At 41.2% G+C, this 25,748-nt stretch overlaps 1 protein-coding gene across 1 annotated transcript in view; it reads left to right on the top strand.

Annotated features, from left to right (window-relative positions):
- Nucleotides 1-23,652, top strand: part of CDH2 (cadherin 2) — a 199,117-nt gene extending 175,465 nt beyond the window's left edge. The window contains exons 16-17 of the mRNA XM_065398312.1: nt 12,847-13,011; nt 23,446-23,652. Coding sequence (XP_065254384.1) covers nt 12,847-13,011; nt 23,446-23,652 — 372 coding nt within the window. The remainder of the gene's footprint in view (nt 1-12,846; nt 13,012-23,445) is intronic.
- Nucleotides 23,653-25,748: the final 2,096 nt, after the last annotated feature.

The following is a 25,748-nucleotide window of genomic DNA, read 5'->3' on the forward strand; positions in this document are numbered from 1 at the left end:
AGCTAGTTAATGATGCGTGTGACATTTTTTTATTTTTCCCTCATGTACCTTGGGGCACTTGAATTACATGTGGTTCATCTTAGTGCTTAGATATGGTGATCAGTGCCATAGAAATGTCAATTAATTCATTAAATAGTTGTTGTAATGCAATCTGAAATTGAATTACTGTGAGATGTTCTTTTATTACCAGTCATGCAGTCATTTTTTTTCTGAGCTGTTATTGCAAACTTTGCAAAATTCCTGAAAGACGTGTGTCATCTTCTCTCTCACGGTCTTCCTACAAGGAATCAAAATGGAGTTTTCAGTAACCAATGGCATGACTGGCTGCCTTTGGATGTTCTGCCCAGTTACTGCTCTCATTCACAAGTCATGTGAATGAATACCTTATGCTATTTGATGTTTGAGATTTTTACAATGGTATTTGATGGGATGGGATGTGACTGGCAGTATTTGAATACAAACCAAACATTGGTTCTTTCTCTAGTTAATAGAAATCTCTTTCAGATTAGCATTGAGGGCAGCATCATGTTATTTTCAGTTTTATACCTTGTACATAATAGTGATGTTTCTGTGGCAATATTTCGTCATTCTGATTTTTAAAAGCGAGGCAGCGATAGCCTTGTATTACAAACTGTATTACAGATTCTGCTTGTATTGCACTTTCTCCCTATGTCCCAGCACTGGCGAGGGGCATGATTTCTGTCCCTTCAGCGCTGACTTGTCCTGTGGTAGGCAGAGGGCTAGAGAAGGTTACCATGGCCAGCACATCAACAGATACATCCTTCTGATGTCAGACAATACCACCACTGTATCATAGGCAAATACATTTAGATTGGCAAGAGAGACTGCCCGGGGTAAAGAGGTGATGTTCCATTTAAGATGGGTAGAAAGCGTCTCCTAAGTACTGAAGACAGCTGTTGACTCTCGGAGGAGGCTAGGGGGGAGGGGAGTTGTTTATTTTCCAATGTTTGTTGATACGGTCAATTGAGTACAAGACAACAAGTGAGATTGTCAGCTGGTGTATATTGGCATAGTTCTGTTGACTTCAAAAGCTGAGGATCTAGCCCAACATTTTTATAGGGAAAGAAAATCGTCGCAATCTGAATATTATCTGATACTTATCTCCTGAATTTACATATCTAGTTTAGGCTTTAGACAAGTTCTGTAGTCACCAATGACAGCACTGATTATCAACGGATTACATGACTTTGAGGTTGCCATTGTTAGTAAATGTGATAGGTGTAATAGACAAATGACTGACACTATAATGCTGTCCCTTGACATGATGTGCACTCAATTTGTAACCACTACAGTCAGCTCTAAATATCAAAACCTTATGTTGACTCAGTGTTAATGCACTTAGCACATGCGTGCAACACAGTTGATATATATAGCTTTCACAACCAATGAACATCAGTAATTCATTTTAAAAAATAAATCAGGACACTGATGTGATTTACATGGAGCCGCTGGGATGTTTGACTTGGATGTCAAAGTAAATGTTGACCAAGAACGTTCCCTTTTTTTCTCATTGTTTTAGGTTATATAACAATTTTTCTTTAGTAAGTTACATACATTGATACTCAAATCCCCTATTAACTCTGAGACCAATTCTGCAATCCTTACCCCTGTTGAATAGCATTTATGCAGTTGGTCCATTGAAGTCAGTAGGACTGCTCAAGTGAGTAAGTGCTACTCATCATATGTGTTGCAGGATTTGGACCTATTGTTTTAGACTTATATTTTTATCTTGCCTACAACCCTCTTCATTCCAAGAGTTTCTAAATCAATGTTAAGATTTTTCTGAGTATATTTTCCCTTAAGATCTTAGTTCTCTACAAGAGACACTCTTATTCAAAAACTATTCAGAAAGCCTACAGCTCAGATGTTTGTCACTTTGATTATAAGAATTATTTTGTGTATGAGAGAGAGACAGAAATCATTCACTAGCATTATTATACTTAGTAGTAGTTATTTTAGAGGTGATAATCAGAAGATTAAAAATAAAAACAGAATGGACTTGTGCAGGAATGGATCTGATTTCCAAATTGCACATAAAGTATTTGGCATGTTACAGAATGATCAAGCTTATTTATAATTCCTGATAATTAGAAGAACAAACTTGTTCCAGCACTTAAGTAGTGAAATATGCTTTATATTTGAGTAGCCCTCTGAGTTTATCCAGCCAGCCTTTGACTCTTTCTGCTCTCCCCTTTAATATTCCAAAAGAAAATGTACTTACGGCAATTTTAAGTAATCTCTTCATAGATATCTAGATCTTAAGACCTGATCAGTTTTGTGCTGTGGACCCTACTGGTATTTTTCTTGTATATATTAAGATATTGCTCATTTACCCTATCAAAGTGTAAACTCCTACTATCATGTTTTATTTTCACCTTCCTATCAGACAAGTGACTTAAAAGGGCTTATCAGTTCATTTTCCTTCATCATTTAACCTTTGTTTTGTGTTATATAAGATTGCCATTCATTTTATATCGAGTTCTTAATGATAATGAATAAACTAACTGTTGTAAACCAGTAGGCATCTTCATTATTATCATTAAAAGGAAATTCCTACTGGGATCAAATTTGCGTATTCAAAAATTTGACTTTGTTTTCTGAATGATTACATACAATGCTCATGTGCAAGAATTATTTTCATTCCTTTGTAAACCATTACCTCATTATATAAAAGGTAATGTTTTCTTAATTCCATTACAAAAATCATTGCAATATATTTTATCCTATCTAGAATCTGGGGCCTTGTATAGAGCTTTATTTGCAGCTTTGGGCTTAACTTTCACTTTTTATTAATAAAAAACGATAGCTGGTTCCTTGGTTATCTTAGGAAATTATAAAGCTGTAGTGCTCCAGATAGATTGATAATAAAAACGAATGGGAAAAACCAAAGCAGCAGAAAGTAACAGAAAAGTGAATGGCAAATAAAAAAAGCCATCCACTATTGGTGCAGATATGGCTTTTCATAAATAGCAGCACTCCTGCAAAACTGCACCACCTATGTAGATCACTGCATTCCCTGGAACCTGTAGACTTGAGCCAGTCTAGGATTCAGCCTGCAAAGTGCACCTTGTAGGATCGGGGCCAATATTTTCAGTGTAAACTGCCTCCCAGGTTAGGGTTTGGGGGTGTTTTAATATTATTTAAGAGGTAACTTAAGCTAAGTGGGTGCAACAGCAGATAAATTCTGCTGAAATTGATAGTTCTTCTAGTGAATGGGTCTGAGCCTTAGAGATTGGTCAAGTCAAATTGCAATATGGAGTGTCTGGGTATAATTTCTAAAAGTCCTACATTTAAAATAAAAGGCAGCTGTGATTCCACACACAATTACTTTGGCTGTGTATGCAGCTTGGGTAATTGTATATGAAAATAGCTAGTTAGGTGGCCAACTAGACATTTGTGTATGCAGTCATGCAGTTTATGCACACAGTCACGGGAATTGTGGACGGTCCTATTTGAACTCTTATGAGTTTATTCATGGATCTGAGCATTATCTTGAAAAAATTGCCCTACTTGTGCACTGTTTTGTATTTTTACAGAGGTTGCTAGCCCATTCACTTGATTGAGAATCTGGCTTGTGCAGTTATGATACATATTCATGTAGACCAGATCCAGTTCTCTAATTACACACAGTATAATTCACTGTATCACAAAAAAAATCTGTTAAACTCTTGATAATGATTTAAGTAAATATCTTAACATTCAAATACAACCAGAACAGCTGGTCCAGAACAGGAAGAGTAGGTCATAGCTGCCCTGTTCATCGGGAGTCTGCACAAACCTGCAATTCAGACAGAAGGGACACTACCCAGTCTGAAGATACTAGTAATACTCTGTCAGGTTTACCTACCCATTTTTAGAAGCTTCTAGCCACAATCAAACACAACAGGCATTGCCTTTTAGCATTTTTTAAAATTACCTTCGGTTGCTCTCAAAGCCATGACATTGCTTCCACATTAAGAAAAAACATGGTATATAAAAATCCTCTTTGAGGAAACTTAATCTTGAAAGGTGCCAGTGTTTTGCTGTGCATTTCTCTAATTAGATTAAATTAAATTTTAGATGTATGCATGGTGGAACTTTGTGGCACGAGAAGCACCTTCTTCTCTGGAGTAGTGTAGAAGGATGCATGTTAACTGTGGCATGTTAATGATGTCCCTAGCCCCTGATTATCAGAAGCTGGGAATGGGCAACAGGGGATGGATCACTAATGATTAGGTGTTCGGTTCATTCCCTGTGGAGCACCTGGCTTTGGTCACTGTTGGAAGACAGGATATTGGGCTAGATGGACGTTTGGTCTGACTATGAGCATACTTCCAGAGGTCCCAGCACAGTGCCTCTTGCTACACTTGTTGCAAAGATGTAGCTTGCACTCACGGAGACATTCCCCTGTAGGTATATACTGGGGGAAGAGAGGATAATGGCTCCATCCTACTGAATTGTACAACCTCCCCCTCAGCTGCTAGACTTGTTCCCTCTTTCACTCCAAGACATGTAGACAGGATAAGGCATAATTTGGCCAATTTCAGAGCTACAATCTTCCAAACTCTTAACAGCTTTCATGTACTGAGCATATCAAAATATTTCCTATTATTTTGTTTTGTTCCAATTTGGATTGCACAGCTGTATCAAATACTTGCTTTGCCCCAATCAATGCAACTGTGTCAGCTTTCACACATTAAATTTGGGATGCACCTGAATACTTGGGAATGTAACCTTATACTTTGCTTAATACTATAACCTATATAATGTGTGCCTATCTGTATAATTTAAATATGCATGGCAGCAGTCCAATCTTTAAGTTTTACTCAGGAGAACTGATACATTGTAATTGGATTCCCTTCAAATACATCTGTTTTGGGGTTTTTTATGAATTGTAAAATTTCTCCTATCTGTAAATCATTTTGAGATGCTTAGTATGAAGGATGTTGCATAAAAGTACTTTGTATTGTATTCCTGATGCACTTGCTGAAACCCAGTTTCCAGTTATATATTCCTTGGCATAATTAGTTTTCTTTCCCACTTGCAGCGGTGTCACATACTTATTAGAAGGTCAGTTGTTGGTCCTTGAAATTACATAAGAGATTGTTCTTGATAATATTCACTGCAGACAGCGCCATTTGTTAAACTGAACCACTTTCAAACATTTTTCATTCAGTTATCAGTCAGAGATAGTTGTCAGACAGTTGTGAGACAGAGAAACTATATGTGCATTGTACATGCTTTTCCCCTTCATAATGATAGCATTACAGACTCTAGTAACCATCAAATGAGTATTTCTAGATACGTCTTTAATTTAGTTTACCATACTTCCCTGATTTAAGGACCTATTAAATTTAAAATATAGGTGGGCTTCTGGGATCATACAGCTGTTCTGGAATACAGCACATACATGAGATGTATCTAGTCCAGAAAAAGGTCTGCCCGCTGTCCAAAACAAAATACATTGGAGGGGCTCAAAGCATCCGTGTAGTGGCCACTGAGCACCTGATTCCTGGTCTGTCTCCTCATCTCCTGCTGGGATTCTGCAGAGACCCAATGGTGAGAGAGACAGTTGCTTTTTATAATCACCTTTCCTGCCCCCAATTAGTGATCAAGACCTCATCCCACAGTGCTGTTATAAAAAGGGAAGTTTCACCTGCTCAGTAGTGAGTTGCTCCTTTCTCTTCCCTTCATTGCCAAGATGGGAAAGAGCCTTCAGTTGGATGCACCCCCAACCCAGTCTCCTGTCCCTCGGTGGTATTTGTAATGAAGACATTAGCCAGGGAGAAATTACAGTGACAGCACTCTCGTAGACTGCTGAGAAGACTACTGTCTTCATGTAATTGAACTGCTGAGGGAGAGTGTTTTGTTGCTGTGGGAGAAGTTGAAGCTTTTTTTATTTGTATATGTTTACTTACCCCTTTGGAGACAAGTGAGCATATCCAGGGGGGCTTCCCCAGTTTCCTACAGTCAGGTTTTTGGTACTCACTGACCTAGGTCTTTGGAAGGAAGGTTGAGATTGGATTACAGCTATCTTACACCATGAAAGGGGAGAGGTTTTCAATTTAGGAGTAAGGACTGGTGGGTGACAACTGCCCTGTAGTGTCAGGAGGAAGTTGTTTAGGCACATGTCAAGAGGATAGGGGAGGAACCTCTCTGTTTGGAGTGGGGTCTACTCTTGGATGAGTGATTTGTGGGGATTGTAAAATGGCATTTTTATCTTATTCTGGTAGTTGAGAAATTTGGTATGTGCTTCCAGGTGCTGTGGAGCTGGAGATCCAGAAAGGAATCAACTTTGGGGTTTTGGACCCTGTTACTCACCTCCTAGTTAGGAAGTGGTTAATTTCTAGGGCTTGGCCGATTTGTTGACATTTAATTCCTGTCTCATCTGGTGTCTGGGTTCAGGAATGCAAGGCAGGCTCTAACAGTGACCCACATCTCCCCTCAGAGCTGTCCATTGCAAAGTCACCACCATCCATGATTTAAAGGGATATTGTCAACTTTATTTTTTTTACATTGCCTAATTAAAAAATCTCAGGTTTCTGTTAGCTCACCCTTTCAATAATATGTCCAGATTTTTTTTCTTTATACCTTTCTTTAAAAAAGGAAAGGGAAAAAATTAAGATTTTTCTGCTTCAGTGATAATGTTTACAAGGGTCTTTACAAGGGCTGAGAAACAATACCAAAGGCAACGTGAGCTTCCTGTCTCATATATCTATAAGACAGTGAGAATATACAAAGTGCCACCAAATGCACCCGGAGAACAAACTGAAAAATAGTGAGAAATTATATATTTAGTAAACTTATTTCAGTATTTAGCAGTAATAATAGGCAAAATATTTCCTACTAAAAGGTAATACTTTTTTCAAGTTGATCGTATAATGTAATCATTTAGGATTATATTATGGAGATCTGGTTTGATAATTTGGTTTGCACAATACTGGCACAGCTTCTTCCAAAGAGGTACTGCAATGAGCCTGACCTGGGAGATTGCTGGGAAGGAGATATAGCTTTTTGTATCTGATCTAGTGCAAGAGCTGCCTAGTGTCAGGGCTGGGCTGTGGGTGGCTTGTGTGCACCGGTCAGCTACTAAATTGCAGTCAGGAGATGAGTAGCAGCGTCATGTTAGGTCAGGATACCAGGAAGTTAGTGTCAGGCCCCAAGTTATAGGCAGCAAATAGCAGAGTTAGGGACAAACTAGGGTCAGAAGCCAGAGTCTAGGGTGTATAGCAAAGAAAGGTCTAGAGCAGAAGCAAGCAGGCAGTCTGAATTGTTGCTCAGACAGCTCCCCATGATGGCTTCCCAGTATACCAGCATAAGCCAACTAGTGGGCTGTGAGGGGCTACCAATCAGGCCATGCAGAGCGGTACTTCCTGAAGAGCCTAGCTTCACAGGGTCCTCCAGTGTAAACCCAGCCCAAGCTTCCAATGGCAATGCAGAAGTATCACTGGCCTAGAACATCCCAGGTTCTAGTCCTGCTGGTTCTTCTTCTAGTGCTTGCTCATGTTCATTCCATATTAGGTGTGTGTGCTCGCCACATGCACTGGTGCTGGAATTTTTTCCCTCAACAGTAGCCGTAGGGGACCGGCTCTGGCGCCCTCTGGAGTGGCACCCGCATGGTGCGGAATAAGGGGTGCTGCCAGCTCCCCCCACCCTCAGTTCCTTCTTGCCACCAGTGACGGTGCTGGAATGTCTGCTGCTTCAACTAGTGTTACCTGTTCTCCGTTCTTGTGAACTTGCATAACCTGTAATTTAGTTATATATAGTTAGTAGTTGAATTAGTTACCCTTAGTAGTAGTTTAGAGTCTTCGTGAGTTCCGAACGGAACTCAGCCTGGGGACGGGGCATGTGCTACCCCCAAAAACAAAGACTCAAAGAGCCTGGATCTTTTTGGACGCAAAGTTTATTCATCTTCCAGCCTGCAATTGAGAGTGGCCAACCACCAGGCCCTCCTGGGCCGCTCTGACTTTAACATGTGGCAGGCCATGGCCAAGTTCGAGGGTTCCCTTCCTGAAGGATCCTGGAAGGAATTCCGAGCGATCCTCGGTGAAGGCACGGCCACGGACAGGGCGGCCCTCCAGGCAGCGTCTGACACAGCGGACTCTGCCACCCATTCCATGGGCTCCGCCATCTCCATGCAGCAGGCTCCCCGTCTGCTCCTCTCAGGCTTATCCAGCAAGGCTCAGGAGTCGATACAGGACCTTCCCTTCGACAGCCAGGCCCTGTTTGCAGAACAGACAGACAACAAGCTGCATGGTTTAAAGGACTCCCGAACCACCCTGAAAACTCTGCAGCTTTATGTCCCAGGCCAGACACATAAGCAGTTCAAACCGAAGCAGCCTCAGGGCCAAGAGAGCCAAACTCATCAGGACCTGCCTCACAAGAAAGCCAAGGACTATAAACGCCGTCCAAACCATGCTCCTCCACCCTCTGCTCAGTCGGGTTCAACCCGAAACAAGCAGGGGGCCAAGCGATCATTTTGAAGGTGCGCCCAAAGGCAACCTACCAGACCAGTGGTGGGCAACCTGCGGCCTGCACGCGGCCCATCAGAATAATCTGCTGGTGGGCCGCGAGACAGTGTTTACATTGACCGTCCGCACCTCCCAGTGGTCGCGGTTCGCCATTCCCGGCCAATGGGAGCTGCGGTAGGTGGTGGCCAGCAAGTCCCTGTAGCCTGCATCGCTTCCCACAGTTCCCATTGGCCAGGAATGGTGAACAACGACCACTGGTAGCTGCGGGCGGCCGTGCCTGTGGACGATCAATGTAAACACTGTCTCGCGGCCCACCAGCGGATTATTCTGATGGGCTGTGTGCAGGCCGCAGGTTGCCCCCCACTGCACCAGACTATTCCCCGGATCCATCCTCCCTATTTTTTTATACCTTTCTGTGAAATCCTACCCGCCTCCATTGGTACTGCTTGGGAATCACCTAATATGGAATGGACATGAGCAAGAAAAGACAGTTACCTTTTTCCGTAACTGTTCTTCGAGATGTGTTGCTTATACCCATTCCATGACCCGCCCTCCTTCCCCACTGTTGGAGTTCCAGCAAGAAGGAACTGAGGGTGGGGGGAGCTGGTGGTGCTCCTTATACCGCGCCATGCGGGCACCACTCCAGAGGGCGCCAGAGCTGGTCCCCTACGGATGCTGCTGAGGGAAAAACTTCCGGCACCGGTGCATGTGGCGAGCACACACACCTAATATGGCATGGACATGAGCAACACATCTCAAAGAACACCAGTTACGGAACAAGTTAACTGTCTTTTCTTACACCTAGTCATAAATTGTGGTTAATTTGATCTACCTGATGTGAAAGCCCCTGGGAGGGATTAATTTGAGAGCTGCTGGAGATTGGGCTAGACAGAAGATGAAAATGCTGGTAAGTAAAGAGAGCCTCTGAGGATATGTCTACACAGCCCATGGCAGCAAATCTTTCAGTCTAGGTCAACAGACTCAGGCTTGCGGGGCTCATGCTAGAACTCTAAAAATAGCTGAGTAGACAGTGTGTTGATTGGACTCAGGCTTTGAAGCCTGCCCCCCTCCATAGGCATCAGAGCCTAAGCTCCAGCCCAAGCCGCAACTTCAAAGTGCTGTCTACAGATCTATTCTTAGAGCGCTAGTGCGAGCCATTCATGCCTGAGGCTGTCAACCTTGGCTGTGTAGAGATACCCTGAAAGATTTGCCAGGCATTGCCTGCTGTCTTTGCTGATAGTCTTCCAGCCTTGTTCGTAATGTTCGTAAACTAGGGCCAAACAGTGATTTGGCTGCATGTTTAAAGAGGGAAAGAGGAAATGTCTTAAACAGTCAGGACCCAAACTATATAGGGCTATATATAGAGAGCTTTCTAGATTAATATCAATTCTGTGAATTGCAAAAAGGAAGCCACTGCAATGCATGCAGCACATGTGGTATGTGCTAAACACTGTTTGCACTACTAAATAGATAGGCCATCATTTTCTGCACTACATGAAGCTCATGAGCAGTCCTCAAGGATAGTCCTAAGCAGTGTGTGCTAAAACAGTTAACCCCAGAGGGTGACAGGGTCATGGAGACTTGCGGCATATCTGAGAGAAAGCACACATCAAGCTGTGATGGCTGGGTAAAAAGCACTGAGTCACTGTTTCTACCTGATTCCAAAAGCATATTGAAATCTACCATTTCCCTTCATTCAAAAAGTAGAACTGGTTTTAGATAGAATGTTCTTGGTGTCGGGTTCTCCACTCTGGAATTCACTTCTGTTGTCTGGTTTCCAGAACTCCAGGTCAAAGTGTGGAGCTCATCTCTTTTCTCAATCTGTAAATCGTTGCTGTCTATAGCAACAGGCTGGACAAGTGGTTGGAAATGCTGCTTGTGTGGCTTTGGGCCAATTTAGAATTATTTTGGTGGAGTGGTTAGGATCCTGCACATGGCTCACTGATATATATATAGATATAGATATATAGTAGATATTGATTTTAATGATGTTTTAATGATATCAGAGAATAATATATGCTGATAATAGGCACAATATGTACCTTGGTGAATGTTCCATACCGTCCCTGATAATGACATTCTTGTGAGACCAGTTTCCACAGCTGGAAAACAAGGCAGGGAAGTATCATAGACTGAGCCCTGGGAACCAACAGGTCTAGGTGGCTGTGTAAAAACAAACTTGGCATTAGTAGTGCCCACTTGCAATAGGGAGTAACCTCCATAGCTGTAGAGACCAGGAATATTTAGAAACTTACAAAAAAAAAAAAAAGAGCTCTAACATATTTAAATTGTTGTGCCTGACTTGTTTGTTATTATATTGCTGTATGATTGTTGTTCAAAAAATGCCTTTTTAAACATCATTATAAAAATTGAATGATCAGAGAGGGCCTCACAGTTGTATTAAATTGGTTATTAACCATATTTTCTCGAGTGCGTCCTCATGAAATGCTGAGTACTCTCTGTTGATGTTTTCCACATTTGTCTTTCCTAAGGGTGTGGGAAGTATATTTAGAGTCTTTTTTCATAATTTCTAAAATTTAAATCTAAATTCTGCTTTACTTCTACTTGAATTTTCTGATAGTGACATGTCACTAAACTATTTTGGCTTATTTTATTTAATAGAGGGAAAGGATGAAGAGCTCTTTCTTCCTTTTGTATACCTTTCATCAGTTCTTACATTGTATTGACCTCACATACTATTTAGTAGAGACAGCTTTATTATTCTGTTTTGTGTATTGAGCACTTTAAAGAGGAAGAGTTTACCAGCTAATTAAAAAACAGGCAATAAATTTTAAATGTATGCAATTCCATTCCCAGAGCCCATCGATGCTGTTCCACCTTTTTAACTACATATTTATGGCCATCAGAAGGTCTCAATCCCAAAGCTGAGGAACAGTAACAAATTTTGGGATAGAGAGTGCAAATGACAATTTGTTACAATTCTCCCAAACAAATTTTACTGCTATCAGGAGACCTGTCCACCCACCCATCTGCACGACCCCTTTTATTAGTCATCTTCTGAGGGTCACAAAGTAACATTTTCAAAAACACCCTATGTCACATTTTCTGAAGTGCCTTTAATGAGACCCACTACATACAGAGAGCTCCGATTATAAATGATAATCTTTACTAGGCCAATTCTATGTGGAAAAGTAATGTTAAATGATATTATGGGATTTTTAACATTTCCAATAAATACAGTTGGCATGGTTTAACTCCTTACATCTTCCTCTGAAAGTACCTTCAGGACCATAATTTTAAAAAACAATCTTTATATTTAATTCAGATGATAGCCAGACATGGCATAGTCCTGATCTAAAGATTCATGGGCCAGATCCTGATCCCCACTTCAGTGTGCAAAGCATACAGAAAGCCAATGGATCCAGCTCCATGAGGACGCTCTATACAGGGGACGCTCTCTGATGGCAGAGGACCACCACATCAGCTTCTACACTCCCCACAACCCAAGTCCCAGCATAGGGGGCATGTCTCAGAAAATGTGGGAGTGAGTGGCCGGGTGACCCCTGGCTGCTGGAATGACCCGTGGGGCAGTGGCCAGCTGGCATAATGTAGAGCACCCTTGAGGTTATGCTACTTATATACCAGGGACTGGACTGGCATCCAGCTGCTGGGCACTATTCAGATGCAGCCCAGGATGGGGATTTATATCTTAAATCTATAGATATTTAACTAATGACATGGAATTCATAATGCTATGCTAGTGTCATCAACCAGCCAGAGTTCTGAATCTGCAGAATCAAGTACTTAATGATCAGATCCAAGAGTAATCTCCAGAAAGTGCTTAGAATTAAATCCAAATCTGAGAAGCTTTGTACTTTTCATGACATTTTCCCCCTTTAGCTTTCCTGTTATGGAAGCCACATGAAATCAGCAAGCAGTCTTAAACTCAGTCTTTGAAGGTATTATAAAACTGCAGCACTCTGCACTTGCGTATGTCTCAGAATGAGGGTGTCTGGCATTTATTTGGTTTGAAAAATACAAGTCAGATTTGGCATCTGCGCTACATGCTGTAAATCAGCATTTACTAGGCAAATTGTTTAGTCGCTTAATAGTGCTACTCCAAATCTTTGTTTCTCAATGGAAAATTGATGATCTGCACTACAAAGCTGATGGGATATAGACATTTGACATGGTATTGCGAAGGTAGACACGGAGTATAAAAGAAATGATGGTTTTATTCATTATTCATGAATGTAAATGGCAAATTTCCATTAGGATACCTACAGAATCATTCTCAATAAATGTTATGATTTGCAAGGTATGTCTTTTGCTGAATGTGTGCTTTCTATTTTATTTTCCTATAAAAAGTGTTGGAAAATCTCTGGACCCATTTTCTTTGTTTCCTTCTTTTCAGGACTATGATTTAAGCCAGCTTCAGCAACCCGATACCATAGAACCAGATGCCATCAAACCTGTGGGGATCAGACGGCTTGATGAAAGACCAATCCATGCAGAACCGCAGTACCCAGTCAGATCAGCTGCTCCTCATCCTGGGGATATCGGGGACTTCATTAACGAGGTAAAAGAGAAAAAATAGTTTCCTTGCAGGATCGGATAGGCTTTTATATGTTGCTAATTGCACTCTGCATGAATAGCTGTTACATTTGGAACATAATAACTTTTTTAAACTTGCTTATACAATTAAAATGACCTTGGTAGATAGAAATAAATATGGCCTTTTTAAGTGCAGACAAATTTAATTAACTCATTCAAATAGAAAGGGAAGATATGTCAATTAACTTTTGAACATTTATATTAATTGCATTCACACTATGTTATCAGCCTTAACCACAATATCTCCAAGAGGGATTATACCATGGGTTCCAAGTAATAAATAGACTAACAAAATTATAATTTAGCCTAAATTCATTTATTAATGCAGATTAATTTAATAATGGAAGAAGTTCATTTTGATTTTCCTCACACATTACCCTTTGAATCCAGATAATAGTGGAAATTCAATGCCTTAAAAAGACCAAAAGAGTTCCAGCAAACAAGATTAGTGAGTAGGGCAGCTACATTAAATGTTATGTAAGTGCTTTAAATAATTTCCTTGTCAAAGAGTTTTTAAGAGGCTCTGTGCCTTTTTGATTCTTGCAAAGTAACAAAAAGATAATTGACAGTGAATGAAGATTTAGAATTTACTTTAAAAGATATTTTCAGTTATGAAATAAATATTTGCCTACAAACATTTTTTTAAATTATTATCATTGACCAAATGTTTGGGTATATTTAAATCATTGGTTTTGTGGAACTTAAAATGCTAGACATTTCAGTGTGTTCTTTATGCTTATTACTTTGGGCAGAAAAAATATTAAAGAATAACTTGTCATTTATATTCTCTGATTTTCTCAAGTGTTTGTTACCTGAATAAACAGTTTAAGGTAACTGCTGATTGGAGCTAGGAAAATTTTGCAAAAATGCTCTTGTGAATATTTTTTAACAAAATCCCTGTTGTGATGTTCATACCTCTTTTGTGTTTGCTAGAATATTTTTTAGATGCAACAAGATTACTCCCAGGAATGAACACAGACCTCCATTTCTAAGTGACCATTGAGAGAATATTAGTATTCAATTTCAATAAACATTCAAAATTTGCATTAGAAATCTGATTCTGAGAGTAGCATTCTTCAAATCAGGGGGTAGAAACCAACCATGTGACAAGGTGACCAGTCACACGGCTAACATTTCAACTAATAAATATTTGAGAAAATCACGATTTGCTGGAGGACAGTATGGAATCAAGTGGGGAAAAAGGTGAAATTCATCATGGGTCCCTTGTCTCCATCCCCTCTCTGGGGATGATCCTAACTTCCTTGCACAACCAAACAAGGGCTAGAGATGGTCTAGCTCCATATGAATTATTTCTTACATATTATTCATCCAGCTGTTCTTGTGACATAGTTTCTGTGTGCTGTACAATGATGTTATACTATCCAGTTGTGATTTATTGTGAATGTGGACATGCTAGGCCATGGAAAGGGGAAATGGAGGCAGGGAGCCTACCTTCAAGGCACCTTCTCCTCATGGCCTCAGGTTGGCTGTGCAAGTGGTTGCCTGCCTTGATTTCCCTCTTCTGGTGTCTTCTGCCCAGGAGCGGATTACCTGCCTGCATCCTCCTTCATAATGGCATACAGCAGCCCTGGGTGGGTGCCCTTCTGCAGCAGGCCACAGCATGACTGGACTGCCTTCCTCATTTGCCTCTCACATGATGGAGTCCCCAGTAACTCCACAAAAGCTCTTCACATATAAATAGCTCTTCTCCAAGGTTAATTTATTTCAGAAGTCCCACAACCATAATCCAGAATTCCCCAGCAAAGTGCAAACATCAAGTCTTTCAAGGCCCAACAGTCCATCAACACACTAAGTACAGCTCTGGCATCTCACCGCACTCCAGCTCTCCAGTACAGCTCCAGCATCTCTCGCCTCTCTTAAACTTTCAGATACGCTTCTGGTGTCTCTCACCACTCCTCACGCCAACTGTGGGGTGCTTTTCCCCCTTGTTTCCTTCCTGGGTAGGGTTCCAGCACTTGCCCAGAAATACCAGCGGGCTGACCCCTCAGTTGTTCTCCAGGCTCGACCCTCTCTGGCCCCCTGGCTTTAGCTGTCGTGCTGAAAGAGCCAGCAGGCATCTCCCTCTGCTGCTCTCTCTGGCTCTGGCTCTCTGGCCTGGGGACATTTGTAGGTGACCCCCTGACTGCCTTCCTGCCTTCCGCTTTCACCAGCGCCACAGCTCCCTGTATTAGGGGCCTCCCCTCCCTGAAGCTCTGAGCTCTTTCTCCTCTCAGAACTCTGGATTCTCTCTTTCTCTCTAAGGACTCAGCATTCTAAACTCTCCCTTGCCTTTGGGGTGTCTCTCACTTCTAATTTCTAGGGACATTACACCAAACTAGGGCGCACCTGGATTGAAACAGGAGAGCTGGGCCCAATTCCATTTAAGGGGCCAACTACCCTGTTACAATTATACTTCACTGTCAGGGGCGGCTCTATGTATTTTTCCACCCCAAGCACGGAAGTCAGGCAGCTTTCGGTGGCATGCCTGCGGGAGGTCCGGCAGGTAACGCAGATTCGGCGGCATGCCTGCGGGAGGTCCGCTGGTCCCGCGCCTTCGGCGTACCCGCCACCGAATTGCCGCTGAAACCGCGGGACCGACGGACCTCCCGCAGGCACTCCGCCAAAGGCTCCCTGACTGCCGCCCCCACGGCGACCGGCAGTCCGCCCCCCGTGGCTTGCCGCCCCGGGCACGCGCTTGGTGTGCTGGTGCCTGGAGCCGCCCCTGTTCACTGTTATGCTTTTTTTTTACTTTGCAATGTAGGGAGCTGTTCCAGCAAACCCTTACTCACATGAGTAAACTTCTACAAATATAAGTGGTACCATTGACTGCTATGTACTTAAGGGTTGGTGGACTGATCCTTGAATATGTAATAAATTTCAGAAACACATCATTTTATTTTTAAGAAGTCCTTATAACAGTTACTTTTCTAATGCTAAAAGGGTTTTTTAAACCATTTAGACTCAAGTTTTCAGCACCTTTCTTCTGCAGTCGTCACTGAAGGCATCATTCTAGCACGTGGCATCAGCCATAAACAATGAGCTACACCTCTTCCTTGTGGAAGCTGGAGACAGTCCAGTGTTGTTGCTGGGGCTCTTCAGACTAAGCCACGCCCCTCATGAGCATCTGCCTCAGGTTTTGCCAGTTGAACAAGTTGGAAGTTTGGCTTATCCTGAACAATTGTATTATAATTTCAGTTTTAATTTGTTTTTCAGCAGTGGGAAGTCCCTTTCTGTTCTCAAAACACTTAATATTTTATTGAGCAAAGCCCCAAATGCTCATAAGTCTGTCCTTAAGTACACAAATGGAAGTTAACGAGCTTGGGAAGCAGGAAGATCTTTTCAGGTGGTTCCCAAGGCCCCATGGCAAGCTCTTTATCCAGTCAGGGTATTGCAACCTCACCCCCATTTGCACAGAGCAGCAGTCACTCATGAGAAACTACGACGAAAGAGTTCCCTTTTCCTGATGGCCATGCTTCTGAGGAGGGCAAGCTCTCTGCATCCGGTGATGACCTGGAGAGCCATACACTCAGGTTTTCCCCCGAGTGCTTTAATACTACAGCTGCAAGGCAGTAAACCCAGCAAAATGCAAGAAGAAGGTCCCAAAACTAAAGAGAAATATCTTCCCACCAAACAAAATTAGATGTTTCACCTACTTTCCTCCTTGGAGGACACGGCAGGTTCCGAATGGGCAGTCCCAGTTAAAATTAAAATGTTAAATAGAATCATAAAAATCTCATACATTTACATGAACTACCACAGGTCCCTACAGTCAGAAGAGGAGTAGCCTCACACAGACTTATATACAAAAAATCACTAAGACTTTAAGACAAAAGACACCTTGTGGGGAGTTCTTTGAAGCCCTCATCACCAGCCATGTAGATAGTGGCAGCAATCATAGACGTTGCAGGATCAGCAACTGTGGATCTAAGGATCAAAAGGATTCCTTGTCATTGTTCAGGAAAATATATTTGTGGTAACCTGGTGGCTTATTGGCCTCAGAGAATGATTCTCGCTTGGTGCGAATTTGACTGGGTTCAGATTTTGGACAGATCCAACCAATGTTTATGTAAATTATTGGCCTTAATGTGATTTGCTTCAAGAACAAGGTCTCTAACTCAGTGGCTACAAGGAAGCTGTGCCTACATCCATGGACAGCAGACAGTCATCAGAGTGGATACTCTGCACATCCAAGTCACAGGTGAAAAGCTGTTGGAGAAATGCGAGAGAAATTAGCAGCAAAGAATGCAAAAGGGCTTGAACTGTCTTTACCAGAATTGGCAATGCAGTCCTTTTGTCCCTACCAGCACCTAAAAAAGGTCTTTGGAATGGAACTTTGTAATGTGCATTTGCTGTAGAAGCCTCTTCCTTTCATTCTACCGTATGCTCCGAGAATCTTATAAAAATGCAGGTAGTGCAAGGGCATAGATTCCTAGTCATAAGAACGGCCATACTGGATCAGACCAATGGCCCATCCAGCCCAGTATCCTGTCTTCTGACAGTGGCCAATGCCAGGTGCTTCAGAGGGAAGGAACAGAATAGACAATCATCGAGTGATCCATCCCCTGTCATCCACTCCCAGCTTCTGGCAGTCAAAGGCTAGGGACATCCAGAGCATGAGGTTGTATCCTTGCCCACCCTGGCTAGTAGTCATTAATGGACCTATCCTCCATGAACTTATCTAGTTCTTTTTTTGAACGCTGTTACAGTTCAGGCCTTCACAACATCCTCTGGCAACAAGTTCCACAGGTTGACTGTGCATTGTGTGAAGAAATTTTTCCTTTTGTTTGTTTTAAACCTGCTGCCTATTAATTTCATTGGGTGACCCCTGGTTCTTGTGTTATGAGAAGGAGTAAATAATACTTCCTTATTAACTTTCTCCACACCAGTCATGATTTGATAGACCTTTATCATATCACCTTTAGCCATCTCTTTTCCAAGCTGAACAGTCGTAGTCTTTTTAATCTCTCCTCATATGGAAGATTTCCCACCCCCTTAATCATTTTTGTTGCCCTTCTCTGTATGTTTTCCATTTCTAATGTATCTTTTTTGAGATGGTCCAAATTACTCAAGTAATACGCAAGGAAATCTACCTAACTTGATGAGGAATATGTAGCTGAGTATGCTGTACCATCCTAATGACTTGTCAGTTGAAAACAACTGTTAAAATATGCAATGCTGTTAAAACATTCACGCATTTTGAAAATATTAAAACAGTTATGCTTAATAGATAACCACTTTCCAAAAAGAAAAGAATTCCAGTTGTGACTTACAGTTATAATATGGTTTGCGGGCATAAACAAAAATTACCACGGGGACTTGCTTGCTTTGTCTGTTTCAGTGGATAGATGAGTCTCTAATTTTAAGGAAAAAACTCCTTTTCTTCCAGTCCAGTGTACAGACAAGTTGGTAAGATAAGTCATGTGTTATTAGGAATCCTCTGTAGACATTCTGCATTCTATTTTGAGTTTTTAAAAAGTGGAACATTATTAACACTTAGAATACTTGAGGATTTGCATACCAGTGTAAATTAAGCATACGTTGCAATAGCTTTATTCAATCTAACAGTACATTTTCAAGAGTCAACTGTCCCTGAACAGAAATCTTAGAATCATAGAATATTAGAGTTGGAAGAGACCTCAGGAGGTCATCTAGTCCAACCCCCTGCTCAAAGCAGGGCCAACACCAACTAAATCATCTTGAAGAAATTGTATTATGGTAGAGAGCTTGAGGCTAAAGATCTATTTCTAATCAACACAGGACATAGCCTGAGGTAAATTAAATGTAAATCACAAACCAAAGGCCCCATCCCATGAGATGCAGAGGACCCTCCACTCATTTTGAAGTAATATTGTTGTTGATGGTGTTAAGGTCTTTGCAAGATGGAGCCCTTCAATGTGCTCTCTCTTCAAAAGCCAACTCTTAGATTGTCACAATTGTTCATATAACCCTTAGGCTTCCCTTCCTTATTCCCAGTCCCCCTCCCAGCACCACCAAACACATCTCTCAGATCCGATAAAGAACAAGAATTTATGAAAATGTAAGCACAAGAACATTGATTCTCTAATGTTCCCCATTCCTGTTCAGGATTCTGTAGTTTACCTTTTCCTGTCATTTGGTAACAGTAGATAAAATGAGAGCATTATGGGTGCTTAGCTTATGTAAACATAAGGTTGCTGAACCTCCTTGGTCAACTCTGGGTGCAAATTCCCCTTCCTCCTTCATGCCTCCTCTGAGTAACAGGGGCTGGGGCATGGGCAGAAAGAGGGGAAAGTTGAAGCCAAATTTGTCTGAGTAAAGTTTACATCTCCACTATTGAGGCAGCTTATCCATCTGGCAAACCTCCTGTGGTTCTTAAGATGGGAAAGCCCAGTCCAAATGACCTTATCGGCTCCCTTAGACAGGGACTCCTTCTGGTAATGAACACATCTGAGGAAGGCATGGAGAGCTAGCTAGTCATAGAAATAGCACCAGACAACAGAAATAGATGGCAGATTGGGTTAGTGTGGTGATTGTATTCAGCAACAGGAAGGTGAAATTGTCTCATTTTAAATTTCCTCTGTAAAATGTAGTAAATATTTTGCCATGGATATATTGTGGAAAATTCACTTGTCCTCCCAAGAGTTACTGTGTTTAAATTAGGAGCATTAGAAGATGAAATAGAGAGATTTTTAACCTTGCTTTAAGTGCAAATGTCAACTTAAGTTTAACCATGTTGATATCTCCATAATGCTGCCTCTTGGAACCTTTTCTCAAGGAAACAGTTTGCACATCAAGTACAGTCTCTGGAACAGTGAATTTTTCATTGTCGTTCTATCCTGTAAACTCAATGGCACAGCAACAGTTTTATTTCATCCACTGCCAGCAATGGATGCTGAACCAGGAAAATCCAAGTACCAACTTGAAAATAATAAGAGATTGTTCAGTCTGTAAGCCTAGCTTCATGCTGTAGATGGCTGGTGCCTGGCAGAACTTCTACTGTTGCATGGGAAAACTATTTTTATTTACAGATACCGATTAAGCTAGTATCCCAGAGTCAGACTCACAAGCTGGCCATCCTGAGAGTGGATCAACTGTGAAAACTGTAGGAATAGCTCCAGAATTTCTGCTCCAGGCCAGCATTGTGAATGGCTTTTACAAGATAGCTCTGATACTTTCCACATAACCTCTTCAGCTGAAGCAGGACTTCTCTTCCTTCCCTGTTACCTACATCCAAAAGGATGGGAGTCTGTAGCCCCGAGCAAGCTTAAGGGACTGACTGAAAGGAAGAACATTCAACAATGTAGACCCAGCTATATATAGCTCAGTAAGTAAAATTGTGTTTCTGTTTCAAGAGCAGAAATGAACAAAAAAGACTAGAGCTTTGAAGTTGGACCAGATAAGACATTGCACTCCAGCTACAGACATTTAGGATGATGGACTCATTTGTCCTTATTACAGCTATCAGGATAGAAAACTCAGAAAAGAAATATAACAAAGGGTACCAATTATCCTGGTTAGGTACTTCGAAAAGATGACTGGAGTGCTGGCTACTAATTACCAGCTCAGTGACATTGTACAACCCAAAGCATTTATTTAAATTCTAGAAATGTTCTTGGCTGAGGTTATTAGTATCATAAATATACAAAAACTAAATATCCTGAGCCAGGTTCTCTGCTGCCTTGTGTAGTCATGTACACCCAGGCAAAGGGGGCATAACATGCTATGAAATCACATTGGTAGCACTGTACTCTCATTTTACATATTTATGAATGGTTACACAAGGCAGTAGAGAATCAGGCGCATAGTTTTACTGGTGTTTCTTTTCCTATGCATATGTGACATGTGGCCTGATTAACTGATTTAGCGATACCGGGGTGTTTTCTAGAAAAATCAATGTCCATGCAATAGGCTGTTACGTCACATGATTAGACCTACAACATGCCATGTCAAACCATATTGAATGAATTTTACTGAAAAGGGATAATCTCCAAGGAAATACTCAATCTTGCAGATAATCTGTTTTGTCAGGAAGCTGTTCTCAGAGAAATTTTTAAGTGCTAATTTAAGAGTGAGAGGCTTGACAGGGCCCTCACTCTTAAATTCTTCACTAAGCCTTCTAGCAGTTTGGCTGACAATTTATCTGTGGACAGTGGCTGCCAAAGTAGATACTTCAGCTGAAGGCTTTGAAAAAATTCTGCACGTCCAGTGGAAGAAACTGCAGGGTTGAAAACCCCTGAAGATGGTAACTCTATTTATATTGTCTTCCAGACTTCAACCCTCTTTGTTGAGCCGTTGTGGCCATTCCTTTCATTATCTCTGAGATTCTAGCAAAGGGAGCTAATTTAACGTTTTAAAATCTGTAAGGCCAGACGGAGCTTTTAGGCTTAAACCTGGGTAAGAAGATGGTTCGGGGAGCACCAGGAAAGAATTGTTTCGGAGAGAGAGCGGGGAGAAAGAGAGATTTCCTTCCCTACTCTGCCTTGCTTCAAGGGAGGAGTGCTTTGGCTGTAGTCCTTTTCAGCAATGGCTCTGTTAATCCCCCACCCACTAGCTGCTGAGGAGAAGTGTCAGGCATGTAACCATGGTCTCCCATGGTTACGCCATGACCCTCTAAATCCCAAGTTTCTTTGCAGTCACTCAACACTATCACTCCCCGCTGCGGCCCCTAGGCCATGGCAGGGGGACAGAGCTTCTCTGGTCTTGGGGCCACAGTGGGGGGGGTAGAATTGGGTGGGACTGTGGGCAAAACAGGGGCTGGGCTGCAGGGGAAAGGGGTGGAATGGGGTGGGGCTGTAGGCAGGGCCACAGGCAGAAGGGGTGGGGCCACGGTTCTGGCACGGGGACCACTACTTGTTCTGGCCTAGGGTAGGAGACCTTCATCCGCTTCTGCTTGCAGCTCATTTGAAGATGTATCCTGTGGGCCGAGAAGCCCTGCTGTAAAAGTCATGGAGCATTCTGGCTCTCTCCTTGGTTGGCAGATATGGATGGCCACGACATCTGTCCTTTAACGCATCAAATTGTTTCACCAAAATACAGTCTCTCATTAAAAGCCGAATTCTGGGATGTGCTCCAAACCCTTCAGGCCTTCCCCTGAAAGTGAAATTCAAGTCACTTACTTCCTCAGGACAAGCTATAGAAGTGATCTTCTAAATCATCTTCAGGATGTTGATAACTGAAATCTTTCATCCACAAAAGAAAACATAAGTCATGTCCAGCTTTGTATTTATTTCAAAATGTCCTCAGAAAATGAAATATTGTCATCCCTCCAAAATGAGATTGGCAACAGCTGTCTGTTATCCCTGCCTTGAAATAAGCCCCACCAACAAAGTAAACCCAGGCTGTTGTATTTGCCAGATCTGTCTTATTCCTACTTCTTCACCAAACCTTCGAGCTCCATTGATAATTATGGTGACACCCAAGGTGCTGGGTTTCTTTAGTTTATGTTGCTCAGCCTTAGAAGCGGAATTTTAAAATTATGGATTGTCTTTTGGCTGTCTGATAGATTGAAGTCTTTGAAACAAAGGTTACAATCACAAGAAAGTAATAATTAAAAAAAAACATTAACACGTGTCTAGATTTTTATCGTACATGTAGCTTTGATCTCTTGTGAAATTTATTATTTGCACTTGTGAAGTGATGCACGAGAGCTCGTGTGTGGTCACAGTAAAACTCATAAAGCCTAGGCCATTATGTATTAATGCTCTCTTCCTCATGGTGGGGCTTAGAGGTAGGTGACTTGAGTGCTGAAAACTAGGGAGCAGGAGTGAAGTTAAATATCTCCCAATTACTTATTTATGGAGATACCAGTGTCTTCTGGCATGTGCAGATTAACCAAAGGCCTATTGTCTTTCAGTGTGGTCAGGTGGGGACCATGTGAGACCGCTGTTGTAATTTATCTATACAAACACACTTGTCTGTCCTATAATCTTTCCTTTCTTTACCGCTTCAAACCCCTGACTCCAATGGTTTGTGGTTTTGTTCATGTTATCATAAACTGTCCATATCTTAGTTCTTCTTCAAGTGATGGTTCCTATTGTATATCTTAGATTATGAGCTCTCTGGCTCAGGGAATGTCTATACTGGTTTGTACAGCACCTAATCCCTGTTTGGTTGCTACTGCAATAGAAATAACAGTAATAATAATGTTCTCTAAAGATGTGTAACCATATGTTCAGTTAAATTCAAAATCGGCTAATGCTGGAAACTTGACCATAAGAACAGAAGACTCATTACTTATATTTTTGAAGTTTCAAAAATATGAATGCTGTTTCATTAGTTGAAATCTGAGGAAATGGATAAGAGCAAGAATCTGGTTTTCTCAGCCTGCAGTGGATGTGATAGAATTGAGATAGTCTTGTTACATTTTTGCTCTCTGTATCACATATAGAATTTTGTCTTTCTTCTTTTCTCCTTATTTCAGGGACTTAAAGCAGCTGACAATGACCCTACAGCCCCACCATATGACTCCCTCCTAGTCTTTGACTATGAAGGTAGTGGCTCCACTGCTGGATCTTTGAGCTCTCTTAACTCCTCAAGTAGTGGTGGTGAGCAAGACTATGACTACCTAAATGACTGGGGCCCACGTTTCAAGAAACTTGCTGATATGTACGGTGGAGGTGATGACTGAACTTCAAAGTGAACTTTGTTTTTGGACAAGTACAAACATTTCAACTGATATTCCCAAAAAGCATACAGAAGCTAGGCTTTAACTTTGTAGTCTACTAGCACAAGTGCTTGCTGAAGGCTTTGGCATAGGCTGCAAACCAATTTGGGCTCAGTGGGAATATCAGTAATCCAATGCTGTTTGGAAAAAAATATTGAGCTCAGTTACACTTGAATTTTACAGTACAGAAGCACTGGGATTTTATGTGCCTTTTTGTACCTTTTACAGATCGGAATTAGTTTTATGTTTAAGGCTTTAATGGTACTGATTTCTGAAATGATGCATTAAAGAGACAAAATATGTTGGGGTGGGGAGGAGTAAATTAAATCACAGTATGCTTCAACATGCTTTTGTTACATTGCATTGCTTTTATTAAAATAAGGAAATTTTAAAAACAAACAAAAAAAAACCCTCATGGAGCCATTTTATTATCTGGGGGAGATGACCATGAGATTGAAAAATGTACATTACTTCTAGTTTTAGATGTTAGGGTTTTTTCACTAAAATTCTAAAACTTATGCAGCTGGTTGCAAATAAAGGGAGTTTTCATATCACCAGTTTGTAGCAGAATTGATTTTTTTTTCTTATGGTAGAATGTTAGGCACATTTTGGTCTTAATCCATGTACACTTTTTTTAAAAATTTCTGGTACTGTTTTTTTTCCACTTCACTGTAAAAATGGTATGTGTACATAATGTTTTATTGGCATAGTCTATTGGGAAGTGCAGAAACTTCAGAACATGTGTATGTATTATTTGGACTATGGATTCAGGTTTTTGCATGTTTATATCTTTCGTTATGGATAAAGTATTTACAAAACAGGTTGCAAACAAGTGACATTGATTCAATTGTTGAACTGTAGTTAGAGTACTCAATTTTATTTTTTATTTTTTATTTTAATTTTTTTGGTTTGGGGAGGGAGAAAAGTTCTTAGCACAAACGTTTTACATAATTTGTACCAAAAAGAAGACAGGGGTGGCCTGATACTGGTGGTACTAGTAAATATACAGTATGTTGGAAAAAGGAGCTTTTGAACTGAAGAGATTTTTGACAACAGCTTTGCCTCTGTATTGTGTACCAGAATATAAATGATACACCTCTGACCCCAACGTTCTGAATAAAATGCTAATTTTGGATCTGGTGGCTGGTTTGGACTTCTTTTGCACTTGAGCAGCTCTGACTCTAGCAAAAAAAAAAAATACAGAATACTAAAGCTTCATTGAATAATAGTGAAAAAGTGTGTGCAGTTTTTCATCATTCAGTTCACATGATCTGTGAATAAATTATATGTAGGCTAGAAGAAAGTCTGAATTTTGTTATAAGTTTGGAAGCAAAGTGCCGAAATGAAATAGGAATAGGCTGTGGTGTTACTATTAAGGCAAAACCTTCAGAACTCTCATTTGAAATGAATGGATGGCTCTTTAGTTTTACCATACGTTTTCCAAAGAATCAAATTGGCATGCTCTCTGAATACTTTCTGGTTTAATAATGGGATGATTCTGATACTGGTTATATAATTATAATAGGTTGGAAGGGCTTTGCAGTTCCTGGCAAATCACCCAATGCCTAACCCTGCTTATGTTGAAGTCCGCGTCCATACTCCCCATACAAGTGAGATCAAGCCCTTCAAATTGTTCCTTAAAATCATACAGTTTTATCAGTAGAATAATGATATTTGTAAAAAGTACTATTTGTAGGTAATAATTACTAGGTAAACTTAGAACCTAACGATTGATTTACAAATCAAATGAATGTAGTAGGCATAGAAATTCATTTACCCGCTGCCCATTTTTAATCCATACTTTTTCAGACATTAAGGGCCAAATTCTGAAAAGCACCTTAGCAGAAACATCACATTTTCTCTGTGTGCTGAGAGAGTCAAGCAGTGGAGGTCTCCATTTCCCTTAGATAGTGTGGCAGCTGTCTCTGCTCTGGTACAGGTCAATGGGACATAGCCTATGGGTCCCCACACATCTACATCTAGAGGCTAAGGATTCTGTTCTTCAGCCCCATTGCCTTCTATACACATTTCCTGTGTTCCCAGGCTCTTTACAGGATTTG

The sequence above is a fragment of the Emys orbicularis genome, chromosome 2 (assembly GCF_028017835.1).
Source record: "Emys orbicularis isolate rEmyOrb1 chromosome 2, rEmyOrb1.hap1, whole genome shotgun sequence".
NCBI classification, from domain to species: Eukaryota; Metazoa; Chordata; order Testudines; family Emydidae; genus Emys; species Emys orbicularis.